The following is a 17,138-nucleotide window of genomic DNA, read 5'->3' on the forward strand; positions in this document are numbered from 1 at the left end:
GATCTGGTGGTCAGTTTCATGGGACAAGCCAGAAGCCGGGACACAGGGCAAAGAGGAATCCCATGGATTCCAGAAAATGCAGAACCATGGCCCCAGAAAAATTTCAGGACAGTCCACACTGAACAATAAATAGGCGTCATCTGAGCATTTGGAAAGGGAAGGACATCATGCATTTGCCCAGTGCACACACATCACCTCCTCTGAGGATGGGGCCGACCAGGGACATGTGACATCCCCAGCAACTGTGGTGGGACCAACGACCAGGACTTAGGGGCAGGGACCACACAGTTACTCTCCAGCCCAGCAAGCAATTAACTTTTAGCCTCGATTAAAGAAAGATGTCACCATGGAGGTAGGCTTCCAAGGCTATGTCCTGGTTCCTGACTGTTCAAACAAAATCCGCAGCTAGGAAACTGTACACTTAAAAATGGTTAAGATTGTAAATTTTATGTTACATGTATGTTATCACAATTTAAAAAATTGGAAAAAAATCCACAGCTGGAGAGAAGAGTCAGTGGGCTCTGTGACAGAGGCGGGATCCCTGGGACATCCCTAGGCAAGGGGAAAAGGTGAGATTTCAGGGGGAGGATCTGCATTTCTGGATAAGAAATGGATCTGAAGATGGCAGGAGACGGGCTTGACCACAGTTGTAGTGAAAAGTACCCAGAGACCATAAGGGACCCTGACTGCAGCATAAGCAGAAGTGTGCTGTTTGCGCACAAAAATGGAAGCTGCCCCAGCACACATTAATAGAGGCTGTGCGTAGAAAAGGGCTTGCCTGGTTTTTTTTGTTTCTTTTTGTTTGCACTGGGTCTTCGTTGCTGCGTGCAGGCTTTCTCTAGTTGTGTCGCGCGAGGGCTACTCTTCACTGTGGGGCGCGGGCTTCTCATTGTGGTGGCTTCTCTTGTTGCAGAGCATGGATTCTAAGCACATGGGCTCCAGCAGTTGTGGTGCGTGGGCTCAGTAGTTGTGGCGCAGGGACTTAGTTGCTCTGCAGCATGTGGGACCAGGGATCGAACCCGTGTCCCCTGCATTGGCAGGCGGATACTTAACCACTGCACCACCAGGGAAGTCCCCCAGCTTGCCTCTTGCTATTATAAGAGCCCACCTGAGCACTGTGCCCCGTTCTGGGTGTTACCCTGACAACCTCCAGAATGCCCAGAAGTGGGACCAGGATGTGGAGGGGCCTGGACACCTCATGGGGGACAGCAGCAGGAGATTCTGGAACTAGGAACCCGCTGGGAAGCCCTCAGGCAGCCTTACCTCTGGACATCTGCCCTGAACTTGTTCTGGCGTCACAAGGAAATTGGTCACCAAGAAGAACACGTTCTCTCCCTAGAAGACAAGTGTCAGGGTTGGTCTCTGCTCCCCACTCCCATCGGGAGATGCCAGAAGCCAGCAGCTTGGCTTGTGCGGGAAGGGGCCCTGGCCCCATCGGGTCATCAGCCCTGAGCCCCAGGAAAATGCTCTCCAGTGAGGCAAGGGAGGCAGAGACAGGAGGTTGGCTGGGCTGCTGGCCATTTCTGAGCCCATGTGTGCCTCTCACATTCATTTAGTTGCTCAACCAGAATTTTCCAAGAGCCTCCTGCTTCCAGGCACTGAAGATCCAGGTGGGGAGGTGTGCCCCTCACTGCAGGCATGGCCAGGGGCCAGGGGAGCCGGAGGTAAGCTCTGTTTGGACAAAAGATGACTGGCGCCTCTGTGCTGCACATGAGAGCTCAGCGGGTGTGGGGGATGCACGCCCAGGAAGGGGAGGCGAGGGCTGGGCAGAGGCAGAGGCAGCGGTATGGTGGTAGTCAGGATCTAGAGGGGCTTCATGGCCACCATCATGAAAGGAAGCCTCCTAAGGGTCAAAGGTAAGGGCTGGCAGACTCAGCCTGGATGCCGCATGGGGACCCACCAGAAGACCTCAGCCATTCAGGGATGGTGTGAGCAGTTGTGAAAGCTGTTAGGAAATGGTATGAACAGGAGGGAGGGACGGTAAGGCATCCAGCAGGTCCAGCCTCGGCACTGGTGGATGTCATTGGATGACAAAAGGCCACACTGGGAGAGGGAGATGATTTCTCTTTGGATGTGGTGGGTGTGCACACAGGAGGCAGCTGTACTCAGGACAGGTGGTCACCAGGGTTAGAATTTGGGCACCAGCAGGACAGAGGAGGAAACTAAGGTTGTGGACAATCGGGTGGAGGGAGAAGTTGCCGGAAATGCAGCATGGGAGGGGCAGAGGAGGAGCACTCGACAGCAGTGTTCCAGGTCAGAGAGGAGGCGTCCAGGAAGCTCCAGGTCTCGGCACCCTGCACCCCTCTCACCCCACCCTCAAGCTCAAGCCTTGAGCTCCTAGACACTCCTCTCCTTTCCAGATGCAGACTTTTAATTTATTTTTTTCTTTTCCATTATGGTTTATTACAGGATACTGAATATAGTTCCCTGTGCTATACAGTAGGACCTTGTTGTTTATCCATCCTGTATATAAAAGTTTGCATCTGCTAATTCCAAACTCCCAATCCATCCCTCCCCCACTACCCTCCCCCTTGGCAACCACAAGTCTGTTCTCTATGTCTGTGAGTCTGTTTCTGTTTCATAGATAAGTTCATCTGTGTCATATTTTAGATTCCATATATAAGTGGTATCATATGGCGTTTGTCTGTCTCTGCCTGATTTACTTCACTTAGTATGATCCTCTTTAGGTCCATCCATGTACCTGCAAATGGCATTATTTCATTCTTTTTTATGGCTGAGAAATATCCCACTGTATACATGTACCACATCTTCTTTATCTACTCCAGATGCAGACTTTGTAAATGCATCCCTCTGGTCTGGCTTCCCAACACATCACCTCCTCTGCACGGAAACCTCTTACACATCCCTGAAAGCCCTGTCCAGACACCACTCCTCTGTAAGGCCCTTCCTGAGCGTGGCCCTGTGACAGCACCAGCACCCCCTCTGGCATCACATCCCTCTCTTGCACACACTCGGTGCAGGAGTGGTATCAGAGGTGCCAGTACCTGGCAGCAGCACCAAGTCACCCACCTGTGGTGGCTTCACGAAGTCAGCCACATCCCACAGCCGGTTCCCCAGCTCCTTGATCTGGGTTACGGAAACCCCTTTGAGTTTGGTGATGACAGAAATCTGGGGGTCCAGGTCCTGCTCCTGGTAGCCTTTTTTGGCGAGGAGGGCCCACCTGAGAAGGAGGCAACAGGTGGTATGGTATGTCCCCGGCACACGGCAGATCTGGGACCACCTGCTCAGTCTCTCCCCCGATACCCTCCAGGCTCCCAGGCCAGCATTCAGGAGCCCCACCTACTCCTAACCTCATTTCCCACACCAAACACCCTGCACAGGCTAGAGGCTCTGGCCATGCATAGGAGAACCAGTACCCTCACCAGGCACCCATGGGCTTGGAGATGCCCACCACCACCTCCTTCACCAGCCAATCCTCTCCCCCTGCCCGGCCTAGATCCAGCTTCCTCTTTAAAGACTACCCTGACCCAGCTTAAACTGGTGGTCTCTACTGGGGGCCTTAGTGCTTCAGCTCTCACAAGTGTCAGGGACTACCTCCTGCCGGCCGGGGGCCTCCTGTGCAGGGATGGGGGCCCATCCTGCTCTGTGCCCAAGCCCAACATGGGGCTGGGAACAAGGCACAGGAAAGAATGCAGGTGGGCACCCAAGCACACAACCTGCTCTTACACCCCACTGGCCTCTAGACAGACGGAGAGCCTTCCTTCTGCCCACCTCCTGACCTGCTCCACAACCACCAGCCCAGCCCCTGAAGAGTCAGACCTTCACCCCTCAGCCCAGCAGGACCAGCCTGCTCACAGGACCTCCCTCCGGCTAGCACGCCCAGGAGCCGTTCTCTTACCCCACCACGTAGACCATGACCCCCAGCTGCAGCAACCTCTGCAAGGCGCCCACCCGCCAGTTCCGGGTCCTCACATACTTTTCCGTTTTGTAATCCAGAAGCCCCCAGCCCACCACGGCCCCTGGGGAGACCATGCTCCCAGATCCTGCCGGCGGCTGGGGCGCGTGAGTCAGCACAGCAGCTGCAGCCACAGCTGAACGGGAGGTAAAGCAAGAAGCAGGCGCCAAGCCGGGCCAGGCCAGCAGCTATTAAAGGGACACTCAGGACGGGATTCAGCCTCCACCTCCCAGGCCCAACCCCCAGTTGCCCTGGGCCTCCCATCCGCTTCAGACTCCCTCTGCTGGGCCCCAGACACACAGAGAGGAGCAGTCTCTGTCCACTGCCCTCTGGCCTCACCTCCTTGGGGTGATGACAGGTGGGATAGGTATTGTGAGAGGGCGGCATGGGCCAGCAGGAGCCCAGAGGAAGACAAGGAAAGCTTGCGGAAGAAGCAACCTCTGAACTGACACTTGCAGATCTTAAGTTCAACAAGCAGCATTGGGGAGGAATGTTCTCGGTGGAGGGAGCAACATATGCGACGCTAAAGCGTGTGAGAGCTGGGACCCACAGAATGGGAGCGAGACCCTGGCTCCAGAGAGGAGGTGGCCAGGCCCTGTAAGGTCCCCCGGCCTCCTCTGTGACGCCCCCGAGGAGCTACCCCACCCCCAGTCTCTGGAGCGGAAAGGGGGCGATGCTGGAGCCGCCTAGGGCGACGGGAAGACAAGCCCGCCACGCGCCAATCGGTCCTGGCTGCGAGCGGGTCAAGGTCAGCCCGGGGCCGCAGCGTTGTCCGCAGCAACCAACAACTCGGGGTCGCCTGGGCAACTGCCGCCCGGGAGGCTCTCTATTGGCTGCAGCGGGCGCCTGTTCGCCATGCATCGCATCCGATAGGTCGATGCACCGGAGGGTCCGCCCACATCCCCTGGCCGCGCTCCCGATGCAGCCCTCGCAGTCCCGGCCTCGGTGTCCTCGAGTGCAGAATGGAAGTAACCATGAGGGGTCCCTGCGAGGGGCCTGGAGAGAAGGAAGAGCTGGAGGAAGGGGCGGCGGCGGCCGCTGGGCGTCCTGCAGGGGTCCCGGAGGCCCAGAAGGGTTCGGACGCGGATTCGAACTCCGACCAGGAGAAAGAAGGTGCCTACGGGTCGGGGGGCAGGCTGGGGCCAAGTAGGCAGGGGACCCTGTCCAGCAGGAGCGCATCCCTCCGTGGACACCTTCGGGGCAGCCGGCGGCCGCTCCAGCCCTGTGCCATCTCCGTAATGTTCCTGGAGGCATCAGGAGTTCCATGATTAGAACAGGCTTCCAGAATGATGTTAAGATGCAAAAATCCTGCCAAACAGTCTAAGAAGGGCTGTCCCACCCTGACATGGGATCAGGGCTGGGTTTTCCCAACCCTCAGGAGAAACTAAAGTAATGGATGTATAGAACTTAGAATTGCTTCAGCTTCCTTCCCCATAAAATGTTCATAAAGCGTATGTGGTCTGCAATCCAGAGGAAGACACAGCATGCACTTTGGTGTCAGACAGGCAGGGTAGGGCCAGGATCAGCTGCTACAAGCTGCATGACTTTGGGGAAAGGATTTGCATTCTCTGAGCCTCAATGTCCTTGTCTGTATGTGGGGGCAACAGTCCCTACTAGCAGGAGGAAATGCCTCTAGGAGGAAAACAAGGCTGCGTAGTGATGGAGGTAGGGGAGGGGTCCACATCTATCCCTGTCTCCTATCAGGCACCCATAAGCTTGGAGAACTGGGCAAGGACACCCTCTACCTGAGGTCTTGCTGGGCCCACAGCGTCGTGCCTGCTTCCTGCTTTCTGCGCCAAGGGAGCACCCCAGAGCTCAACCTGCAGCACTGTGGCCTGGGGCCCCAGCTACCCCTGGAGGGATCCTGGGGCCAGGCTTGGAGGGCAAGGACTTGGGAGCAGCAGCCATGGGTGTGGGCCCTTCCTGAGCCCATCCACACACTCCCCGGCCTTGCTCTGTACCAGGCATGTCCCATCCCCCACAATGGGTGACAGGTGGGATCGGGGCTATGACAAAGTTCAGTACAAGGGCTGGGGAGCCTGCAAGCAGCCCATAACTTGCTGGAGAGTCAGCGAAGCTCCTGGGTGGAGCCTAGAAGGAGAAGCAGGTGTCCCTGGGCCTGTGGAAAGGGGAGGTCCTTCCAGCTGGAGGGCACTGAGTGGGCTGAGCCCTGCAAACAGAGCCTGGGTACTGGCTAGCTATCTGGGGCCCTCAGCTCTGGGAAGGGCTCAGGCCCCTCTCTGCCCCAGGCTGCCCAGGCTCTGGCTTCTGTGTTGACCTCCAATCCCTACATCAAGCGGCTGGAACTTCAGGACAGTGGGCTCTGTGGGGCCGGCACAGAGGCCCTGGCAGGTGCTCTGCGCAAAAGCAGTATCTGTGGTAGGTGCCGTGCCTGGGACAGGGGGGCAGGCTACCCCCACACCGGGCCTTGTCACCCCCCGACCTGCCGGTGTTGCTGGGGGCAGAGCCTCATCACAGGGTGGGGAGGGTGGGGTGGAGTTAGACCCTCTGTGGTGCACCCAGCGCTGGGCCCCTCCTCTACCCTCTTCTGCTAGCCAGCACCCCTGCATACGTCATCCTCCCAGTGCCTGAAGGCAGGTGGGAGAGTGCGGCACAGAGGGTCAGGGGCCGGGCAGTGCGGGAGGCAGGGTGCTGGAGTTTGTCAGGGCTGGATTCAAATGCCGCCTCTGCGGCAGGGTGATCCTGGGCAAGGAGCCAACCTTGCTGAGCCTCAGTTTCCAATCTGTGAAGTGGGCCCAACAATGCCACTTAGACCTTGGGTGTGTGGGAAACATATGCTCAGCGGAGTGTCTGCTCACATATGAGCTCCACACACAGCCACCTGGGCTGTCACTGCCAGTCCCCGGAAATGTGGCAGTGGGGGCTTCTGTGGGTGGGCTGTGTTATGCCACACACAAATCATCAGCGGGCTGGCTGCATCTACATCGCAGACGTCCTCCACAGCCCCACAAAGTAGGTGGTTTTAGCCTCTTGACAAAACTCGTGGAGACATGGAGTGGGGGTTGAGGTCTGGGAAGCTGCCTGGGGCCGGAGGGGACCCAGCTGATGGGTGGCAGACTCACCATCCACCCCTGGACAGTCTGACTGCAAGGCCCCTCCTGCTGTGTCAGGCCTGGAAGGTGTGTGGGAGGGAGGAGGGTGATGCCTGGCTTTGGATCCCACCAGTAAGGAGTGGTGCTGGCCCCCAGATGTGGACCTGTCGGAGAACCAGCTGGGAGCGGTGGGATCCTGGGCTGTCTGTGCCGCCCTGGCGGTGAACCCGGCTGTGCAGAAGGCACAGCTGGCAGGGAATGGCCTGGAGGAGCAGGTGGCCCAGTACCTTGCTGAACTCCTCCTGGCCCACACAGGCCTGAAACCCCTGGACCTGAGCTATAACCAGCTGAATGACCAAGCAGGTAACATCCTGCCACTGGCCAGGGAGACCATGGTGGCACTCATGACCATCTTCCTGGGGCAGGGTGGGTGGAGTAGGCAGGACCACTCTGAGCATCCATGCTGTGGATCCTGCTCCCCCCCCATCCCCGTACAGAACTCTCAGCCCATTCCCCGAATGTCTTACTGCCCACCACTGCATATGCTGGGTGCTGACAGCCACTAGGGATCCAGCCATGAAGTATACTAAGTCCCTGCCCTCAAGGAACACACATTAACAAGATAACTCTCCATAATTATTGTGTTACAAAAGAAACAAACAGGGCTTGATTCTAGAGACGAATGTGGAGCCCCTCCCCGCTTTAGAGAGCTGACCACTCGGGAGGACTCTGTAAGGAGGAGATGTTTAAGCTGAAATGTGCAATGGGGGAGGAATCAGACATGGCAAGACCAGAGGGAGAGTATTTCAAGATGAGGAACTATTTCCCAGGCACACAGACACCAGTGTGACTGGGCTACTATGCCAGGAGAGAGGGTCCAGCTGTGGGATGGAGAGACAGCAGGGCCGCAGAACTACAAATCATGGCAAAAGGCATGAGGATTTCATTCCGAGTGCTGTGGAAGACATCAGTGGGATTCCTTGATCTTACCACTTTTGTTTATGCCCCAGGGCCTTTGCATGGGCTGGCTGCTTTGCCAGGAACATGCAGTTCTACCTGCCTGTCCTCAACCACCCCAATTGATTTTAAGAATCACCTGGGACCCTGGGTTAGGAATACAGATTCCGTGGCCCTGGGCCTCCTGAACCTCTGTATCCTCTTGGGGGAGATGTGGGTGCATCTGCATTTTAACAGGAGCCCCAGGAGATTTGTCTGATCCACAAAGTTCGGGGATCACTGTTCTGACTGCTTAGTGTGAGTGGGGGTGGCGCCAGCCTTGGCTTGGGCGAATCAGCCCTAGAGTTTAACCGCCAGAGAGACAGTCTGCCTTCTAAGAAAACTGTTGTGAAATCAGTGAAATTAAAAGAGAAACTCTCAGGCTTCCCTGGTGGCGCAGGGGTTGAGAGTCCGCCTGCCGATGCAGGAGACATGGGTTCATGCCCCGGTCCGGGAAGATCCCACATGCCGCGGAGCGGCTGGGCCTGTGAGCCATGGCCGCTGAGCCTGCACGTCCGGAGCCTGTGCTCCGCGATGGGAGAGGCCACAGCAGTGAGAGGCCTGCATACTGCAAAAAAAAAAAAAAGAGAAACTCTCCCTGGTGGTTCAGTGGTTAAGAATCCGCATGCCAATGCAGGGGACACGGGTTTGAGCCCTGGTCCAGGAAGATCCCACGTGCCGCGGAGCAACTAAGCCCGTGTGCCACAACTACTGAGCCTGTGCTCTAGAGCCTGTGAGCCACAACTACTGAGCCCACTTGCCACAACTACTGAAGCCCACGTGCCTAGAGCCCGTGCTCTGCAACAAGAGAAGCCACCGCAATGAGAAGCCTGCGCACTGCAAGGAAGAGTAGCCCCCACTCGCCACAACTACAGAAAGTCTGCATGAAGCAACGAAGACCCAACACAGCCACAAAAAAAAAAAAAAAAGGTAACTATAAAAACATTAGTTCAAAAAAAAAAAGAGAGAAGCTCATTTAAGACTTTCAACAAACTAAGGGTAGGCGTCCCTCTGGGCCTGCACGGTCAGAGCGTTAGCACAGGAGAGGCAGTGAGGATGGAGGGGCTGGAAGGCAAGGCCCCACAAAGGCTGCACAGCAGGGATGGGCTGTTTCCCCAAGTGGAGATCTGTGGGTGGGACAGACTCCCTTAGGGGTCTCAGTCTCCCCACCTGACCCAAGGCAAGGGTGGCACCTACCTCATGGGTTGGCTGCAGGGGTCATGAAGAACAAGCATTGGAACTACAGGAGGCCGATTCATGCGTATAGAACTTTCTCACCCTCCAGCTCTTCAGCAGTGGCGGACCACCGCCCTCCTCTCCCAGCCCTGGAGTGTCTGAGGAAGAGCAATGTACATGTCTGAGAACCTGCGGGTGTCATATCCAGGGCTGGATGCAGGGTGTGAGCCCCCTTCTCTGGGAGGTTCCCTGGGAGGCAGCCCAGGGAGTCCTCACTGTCCTGCAGGGAGCTCTCCTAGGTGCTAACACTTATGTGGAACTGGCGGCTGAGCCCTCTGCTCTGGGCATTTCTTCAAACCAGCCTGTGCTGGGTGCCGGCACCATGGACAGGGCTCAGATTCAGATCCCTCGAGGGGCTCCCAGGTGTGTGGGAGAGACGGGCCAGGCAGAGAGGTCTAACAGCCAGAGCCTGGAAGGATGGAAGCACAGTGGACATGGGGTCCACAGTGGCCCGGCCCAGCCTGGCGGAACAGGCAAGGCTTCCTGGGTGAGGATGAGGAGCTCTTATCCAGGTGAAGAAAGGGATCAGCAGGTCCACACAGGGGGCAGCTGGAGGCTGAGAACTGGGACCAGGTCAGACCAGCTAAGTGTTGACAGAGTGGAAAGCAGGGTGGGTGGGTAGGACTTCTGCCCATTTTATGTGTAAAATATCTCTCAGCTTTCTTACCCACCCAGCCCTGCTCTTTCCTTTTCTACACCACTGCCTCCTCACTGCCACAGCTGTGCTGGCCCTGTCACCTCTTGTGTAGACAGTGGCACAAGTCATCCAACTGGTCCCCTGGCCTCTTGTCTCCGCCCTCTCCCACCCACCTTCTCACTTCTTAACGCATCTCTCGAGTGCCCGTCACTCCCACCTTCCTCCACTGGCTTGCCTGGCCAGCCCAGCGCCAGGCCAGTGTGCATTTCCACAAGCACATCCGCTCCTCCCCAGATCCACTCTCCACGGTGCCTGCCCACGTGCACAGTGTGTCCCTCAATCTTCAAGGTTCTCTCTGCTTTCTTGACCCCCTAGGCAGGGTTGGCCCCCACTCTGTCCCCACACCTCCCTGTTGCGGTCTGTAATAGCTAACATCCCATTAACTTATATTTATAGCTTCTCCAATAAATGTGAATTCCTTGAGGGCAGGGCAGGCCCACGTGGGGTTCAACGCCCTGACGCTGGTGCGCAGCAGAGACCCCAGCCCACAGCGGGCATCGGTATCACTTTTTGAAGGAATGAACAGAGTGAATAAAAAGTCTGTCTTGGTGTTTCTGAAGGGGAGATGCTTGGACCAGCCCTGGCAGAAAACAGGACTCACTGAGCTTAACATAAGCTGGAATCACCTGCGAGGCCCAGGAACTGTAGCCTTCGCCAGGGGACTAGAGGTATGAGGTCTCGCCCAGTAAGCCCCTCCGGCCTGTCCTTTGGGGGCAGGTCTCCCAGACGCCAGCCCCCCATCTTTCGCAGCTCTTCAGAAATGAGTCTTGGATCTTTTCAGCAGAGCTCAGAGAATGTGTTTTGTTTTGTTTTGTTTTGCGGTACGCGGGCCTCTCCCTGCTCTGGCCTTTCCTGTTGCGGAGCACAGGCTCCGGACACGCAGGCCCAGCGGCCATGGCTCACGGGCCCAGCTGCTCCGCGGCATGTGGGATCCTCCCGGACCAGGGCACGAACCCGTGTCCCCTGCATCGGCAGGCAGACTCTCAACCACTGCGCCACCAGGGAAGCCCTCAAAGAATGTTTTTTCAGGTGATTTTCATTTTCCTGGCTCTACTTAAGGACGACGACATGTGGTCTCCCTGTGCCCACTCTCATGTCACTAAGTGAGGTGTCCACAGCTGAATGTCGCACACCTTCTGAGACATCACATACAGGCGGCTGGTGGGGACACTATGCAGTCCAGTGACACATGCTCACCGCTGGGCAGATGCAGATGCTTCCCTGAGATGACAGCCTTGCGCCCTGGGATCCCAGCACACACTCTCAAACACCCTGCCTGCTCCCTTGGGTCTTGTGGTTCGTAGGCCTTGGAAGTGGGCAGCACAGGCGCCTGTGATGCTTCTGGTGGCGGCTGCCTCTGTGGGATCCTCCTCAGGGAACAGCAGCCACTGCCTTGCCCTCTGACAGGGCTGACCTGGGGTCCTGCGCCACAAGGTGACAGATCAGGCTTTGTGTCCCCAGGGCACCCACGAGCTCCCACCCTCCTCCCCATCACATTTCCCTGGGTATGTTTCATCCAATAGCCCTTCACTGGGGTGCCCTCTGGGCCCTGGGCTGCACTGTGCTTTGGGGGCCCTGCCCTTGAGAGGTCCCCACTCGGGGCGGGGGGAGCTTGATCACTGTGTCTCTGGGGCCTGCTGCCCAAGGAAGATGGCCCAGTCCTGAGGCTCATTCGCATCCACACCCACCCTCTGTGCTTGCTTCTGGTCTTTCCACTCTGCCAGTCACCATCGTCCAAGCCCCAGGGCTCTCTTCTGGAACCTCTGTGGTCTTCTGCTCTCTGTCCACACTCTTTGCTCCTCGGGCCTCCTGGGCTCGGAGGCTGGGGACTGGCTTCCTCCACCTTCACATGTGGTCCCATGGGGTTGCTGCTTTGCGTCCATCAAACATCTTCCCGAAGGTCTTGGACATCTTGTATAATGGCTGTGGGGATCCGGGAGCCTCCGTGCTGGGGGAGGGCTCAAGACCAACAACATGTTGGAGGAGGTCTACATGAGGTGAGAGCACGGGGTGCCCCGCCCCTGCCTCCAAGCCCACGGCCACACAGGGACTGGGGCTCATCTTGCTGCTGTTTACCACTTCGTGCCCAAACCTGCCACACGCACTCATGGTGGGGCCGCAGCCACAGCCCAGCTCCATCCTTCTCACTCAAGTTCCTCCTTTGTAATTGGGACTCATAACGTGTACTGCGAGGCCAGGGGCTGGGAAGTGCAAACGCGTAAGGCATCTTCAGCAGAGCCTGGTGCGGGGGTGGGTGGGGTGTGTGCTCCACACGAGTTTTCCTCCATTTCAGGAGGAGTGGTCTTCTCTGCCCAGCACACGGCTGCTGAGGGGGCCTGCCATGGGTGGGCTGCTCCTCCAGGCCCTGGCAGGGTCCCAGGCCTCTTGGGAAAACCAGAGCGGGAGCCACAGCCCAGAGGGAACGGAAGAGGCCAGACAGGTCATGGGCTACTGCGGCTGAGTCTCACACCAGGGCTGCCAGAATGAGCTGGGCCTGCCTGCCATTGGCAGGGACATGTGCTCCATCCTGCCCACTTTTCCTCCTTATGGAAGGAGCCATGGTCAGAGGAGAGATGCTGAAATTCAAGGTCAAGCTGGGGTCTAAGTTAGAGGGACATGGGGCTGACTGTGGAGACAGAGTGGCCGGGAGCAGTGCTGAGGCCTGGAGTTTGTGCCCATCAGGAGTAGGAAGAGGTGGGGAGGGAGCTGGGTGGCTGTCATGGGGATAGGAACGGGGTGCCAGCTGGGGCAGGATGCGTGGGAGCACCTGCTGAGTGCTGAGGGCCAGGGAGCAGCAGCTGGTGCAGGAGGTGGGGGGAATAACACTCTAGGTGTGTTTGCTGGGCAATCTTGAACACCAAAGCCTCTGATGAAGCTTTTACACACTGACCTGCCCAGGGCCCCTGGCGTGTTCATGAAGCTGGACCTGGGGGCTGCACCAGCAGCTCCAGCCAAGACCCTGGGGGCAACCTGGCTCTGCACAGTTGTTTGCAAGGCAGTACCATGCACATGCCTTTCTGTTGCAGCAACAACCGCATCTCTGCAGTGGGAGCCCTGAGCCTGGGCCTGCAGGTCAACCAGACACTGAGGATTCCTGCTGTGAGTGCTAGCCTGATGGGGAAGGCCCCGGCACAGACCTGCCTGTGCCTGTCCACACAGACCCTTCCCCCACTACATCTCCTCACCCCAGTGGCAGTGGGTACATGGGTCCCAGAGCCCAGGTGGGGTAGGGGGCCCCCTGGCTTCCTCATGTGACCACTTCTTCCCCTTATCATTCACTCACCCATCTCTGGCTTGACCCAAGAACTCCTTCAGACTCCTCCCCCTCCATCCTTCCCTCTCAGCTGCCCCTCCCCCTCAGCCCACTGGAGTTGTGCTCTGCTGAAGATGGCCAGGGCCACCTGGCTTCCCCTCACCTTACCCTGCTCTTCCCCTGGCCTTGCTGGAACCCAGGGGCCATCCAGGTATTCTGTCTCCAGTGGGGAGTGTGTGGCTGATCACTGAGAGCAGAGAACAGAGAAGGGAGGGAGGAGTAGGCCCACAAAGACCACTGTACCAGCAGCTCTGGGGGCATCCAGCCCTGCATGGCCCTCAGCTGGCACAGGAGCCCCCAGCAGCACCCCCTTCCCCAGCCTGAGGCTCACTCCTCTCCTAGCTCCGGCTGAAACCCAGACCTCTCTCTAAGCTCTGGGTCCCCATTTCCAGCCACCTGCTGGACCATCCCCCAGATGGGAATAGGCACGTTGGATTCTGGGAGTCGAACCTGAACGTGTCGTCCCCCTGAAGGGCTGCCTCTAGGTGGGGGTTCCTTCCCACTGAGTCAGAAGCTGGGGGCTCGGCACAGACCTGCCTGGGGTCCAGTGCTGAACCCTCCCTTTCCACATCTTCCCTCCATCTCACCTTCTGAAGAACAGTGTGGGGAGGTGGGGGGAACGGGGCTGCCTGCTTCTCCTTCTCACCTCCTCCTGTTCACTGTCTTGGCCCTTCCTTCCCACCTGCTTCCAGGTGATCTTTCTACACCAGAAACATGCCCCTGCTTTAAATCTGTTGGGCACTCCCCTCTGGACAAATCCAAGCTTAGCGTGTCATTCACAGCATGTGGGCTCTGGGCTCTGCCAGCAGACCCCCCACCCCCCACCTTGAGGCACATCATTCTCAGCCCAAGCTGCTTGCAATTCTCCTACCACACAGTGCAATTTCTCAGCCCTGCTTTGATCCTGAAGCTCTTCTTACTGAAATGCCCAGCTCCACCCACCACACCTGTAAAGCTCAGCTCAGGGGTTTTATCCCCTGCCCACCCTTTACCTCCCAGGGAGGGTTGGTGCACCCGGTCTCATGGCACTTTTCACATTATACTTTTATGTTTCCTTTCCTCTCCTCCCTGTACCGGTGAGCTCTTTAAGGGCGGGGTGTGTCTTGTGTGTCTATGTCTTTGGCTCCCAGCACAGAGTGGGTGAAGGGTGGGGGCTCAGTCAGTGTCCACTCCCTTCCTTTCTTCCCTGACTCCAGTCTCACCAAGGGCATCATGTCTGAGGGAGGTGCCTTCTGAGCTGAGGGAGCGGGGCCGCCCAGAGCCACATCAACAAAGATGAGGGACCCCTCCCGCCTCCCTGGGCTCATCGTCTCTCACCTGTGTGTGTGTTTCTCAGGTGTCCAGGAATCCCATGCGAAGTGAAGGCTGCTTTGGTGTTCTCAGGTCTGTCCAGGCTAATCCACTGTCTGCCCTAGAGCTGCTGGATTTTTCTGTAAGAACTTCTCATAAAACTCATCTCGGATCCTCCCAACAGCCCTAGGAGGTATAATTTTCCCCATTTTAGAGGAAAAAAAGTGGGGATTAGAGAAAGAGTGCCCAGGGCAGATACATGGTGTGGCCACATCCAAGTTCAACCTGGGTCATGCCGCCACTCGGACTTGCCTCCCACCCCCATGTGGGGTATCACGGTGGTCTCACCTCAGACCCGCCTGGGTTCTTCATTGGCCGAGAGAGAATAGGTGGCTTAGGGGGCACAACGCTCACTGCTCACCAATGTTTGGATTTGCAGGTTCAGCTCTTGCAAGGTGGCCCCTCTCCCTGTCCAGTACTGGCTGCAGGTGCTGGAAGATTCACTTGGGGAACTGCACAGGAGATGAGAACCCCTTTTCACTCAATTTTGCCTTTTTAATATAGAAAAAATGTCACTCTTTTCTAAGGTGGTTAAACATTAAGGAGAGAATCCCCAAATACAAATTATGAAAAGAGTCTAGTCACAAATCACTGCTTATTCTACCTCTGATTTTTTTCAACCCAGGCCTGAGTCAAAGCCTTTCCAGAGATGTGTTTACAGCTTCAATCCTTCAGGCTTGGGACAACTAATGCCCTAATAAGCTTCTTTGATACCTTGGGTACATAAGTAAAACAGTCAAGTTCTCAGAAAGTGATAACGCACAGCCTTGTAATGGGTTTCTCCTCAGGATATCCATGTGAACAGAGAGTTTGATGACCTCACCAGCTCAGTGAAGGTCATTCTTCCAGGGCTTTACATAAAGCTGCCCACAGAGTGGAGTACAAAAAAGAATTCCTGCCCGTCTTCAGACCGTCTCAATGACTATGTTGTATGGTTTCTTCATCTCTCCCATTGGCCACTTCAACTTTGAGATGCCTTTCAACACATGAGTCTGCACCAAGTCCCCAGGTCAACTGGGTGGCAAGTCCTACAGAGCCGGCCTTCATAGTGACTCAGACACTGGTACTAATCGGGGCCTTCCTTTGCTCTCACTCATTCGTGTAACACGAACTTGTATTATATGTTGCACACTGAGCTGGGCATGGGGTCAAAGATGCCCAAACAAGACCCTGCCCTGGAGACCTTTGGACACAATTAAAATATAAGGTGGTCTGCAACTGGCATTCTCAAAGTCAACTTGGGAGAAGGCAAATGGACACAGCTTTTTTGGAAGGCAATTCATCATCATGCACCAAGAGCCTTAAAATTGCCTGTCCTGCGATCCAAAGTTCTGACTAATCTGCTCCACAGAAATCACCAGAGATGCATGGAAAACCGGATGCCCAAAGATGCACATGCAAATGCTGTTTATGATATGAAAATTGAAAATAATCTAAATGCCCAATAACAGGGGATTGGTTTACTACAATTTGGAATTCTGTAAACATTAAAAGTCAAGTGTTCGAAGAACATTTAACAGTTTGTGAAAATGCACATGATTGATGTTAAGTGAGAAAATCAGGATAAAAAAATCACATGGTTTGTCTGGCAGCTCCTCAAAAGGTTAAACATGGAGTTGACCATATGACCCAGCAATTCCACTTCTAGAGAAATGAAAACACACAAAACATCTGAACCATCTGAACACAGATGTTCATAGCAGCATTGCTCATAATATTCACAAAATGCAAATACCCACCAACTGATGAGTGGATAAACAAAATGTGGTATACCTATACAATGGAGTATTATTTGGCAATAAAAAGGGATGAAATCTGGGGTGATGGAAGTGTTCTAAAATTGATTAAGGTAATGGTTGCACAACTCCATTGACATACTAAAAGTATTTGAATTGTATACTTTAAACACGTGAATGGTATGGTATATGAACTGTGGCTCATAAAGTTGTTTAAGAGAAAAAGGAATGAGGGACTTCCCTGGCGGTCCAGTAGTTAACACTCCAAGCTCCCAATGTAGGGGGCCCAGGTTCGATCCCTGGTTGGGGAACTAAAATCCTACATGCCGCATGGTGCCACCTGAAAAAAAAAAAAAAAAGAGAGAGAGAGAGAAAAAGTAATGAAGTCCTGACACATGTAACAACATGGATGAACCTTGGAAACATTACCCGGAAACATTACCCTAAGTGAAAGAAGTTAATCATAAAAGACCATATACTGTACTTCATTCATATGAAACGTCCAGAATAGACAAATATACAGAGACAGAAAGAAAATGATAGGTTGCCTAGGGCTGGGAGAGGGGAGGAACTGGGGACTGACAGCTAAAGGGTATGGGTTTCTTTGGGGGATAAAAATGTTCTAAAACTGATAGTGGTGGTGGTTGCACAACTCTGTGAATATACAAAAAAACCATTGAATTGTGTACCACTTTAAATGGGTGATGTCTGATATGTGGATTATATCTCAGGAAATCTATTAGTAAATAAATAAATACATAAAATCATGTTGTTTGGCCCAAGTTGTATGGATAACAAATGTATACATGTATATACTAGCAGGAAAAACAAACAAAACAAC

The 17,138-nt window shown here is 55.3% G+C and overlaps 2 protein-coding genes across 10 annotated transcripts in view; one reads left to right on the forward strand and one right to left on the reverse strand.

Annotated features, from left to right (window-relative positions):
* P2RX6 (purinergic receptor P2X 6) overlaps positions 1-17,138 on the reverse strand; it is a 31,192-nt gene that overhangs the window by 4,569 nt on the left and 9,485 nt on the right. For 3 of the 9 annotated variants that reach the window (XR_011377976.1, XR_011377975.1, XM_060310772.2), the window contains exons 1-3: positions 3,860-4,245; positions 3,031-3,181; positions 1,264-1,335 (exon numbers count right to left, since the gene is read on the reverse strand). Coding sequence is in view for 7 of the 9 variants with exons in the window: in XM_060310772.2 (XP_060166755.1) it covers positions 1,264-1,335; positions 3,031-3,181; positions 3,860-3,993 (357 nt within the window). In the remaining 2 variants the exon portion in view is untranslated. Of the gene's footprint in view, positions 1-1,263; positions 1,336-3,030; positions 3,182-3,859; positions 4,246-9,162; positions 9,300-11,095; positions 11,321-11,586; positions 13,399-14,528; positions 14,688-14,849; positions 16,638-17,138 lie in introns of those variants that run through there. The other 6 variants (XM_060310769.1, XM_060310768.1, XM_060310770.1 and 3 more) reach the window with 6 other exon arrangements.
* On the forward strand, positions 4,891-17,137 carry LRRC74B (leucine rich repeat containing 74B). The gene is given in 12 exon segments (XM_030836342.3): positions 4,891-5,029; positions 5,621-5,756; positions 6,159-6,295; positions 7,126-7,332; positions 10,459-10,489; positions 10,491-10,567; positions 11,782-11,853; positions 11,856-11,895; positions 12,925-12,997; positions 14,548-14,643; positions 15,350-15,422; positions 15,425-17,137. Coding segments are annotated over 12 exon segments (1,140 nt in total). The 3' UTR covers positions 15,484-17,137.

The sequence above is a fragment of the Globicephala melas genome, chromosome 13, assembly GCF_963455315.2.
Source record: "Globicephala melas chromosome 13, mGloMel1.2, whole genome shotgun sequence".
NCBI classification, from domain to species: domain Eukaryota; kingdom Metazoa; phylum Chordata; class Mammalia; order Artiodactyla; family Delphinidae; genus Globicephala; species Globicephala melas.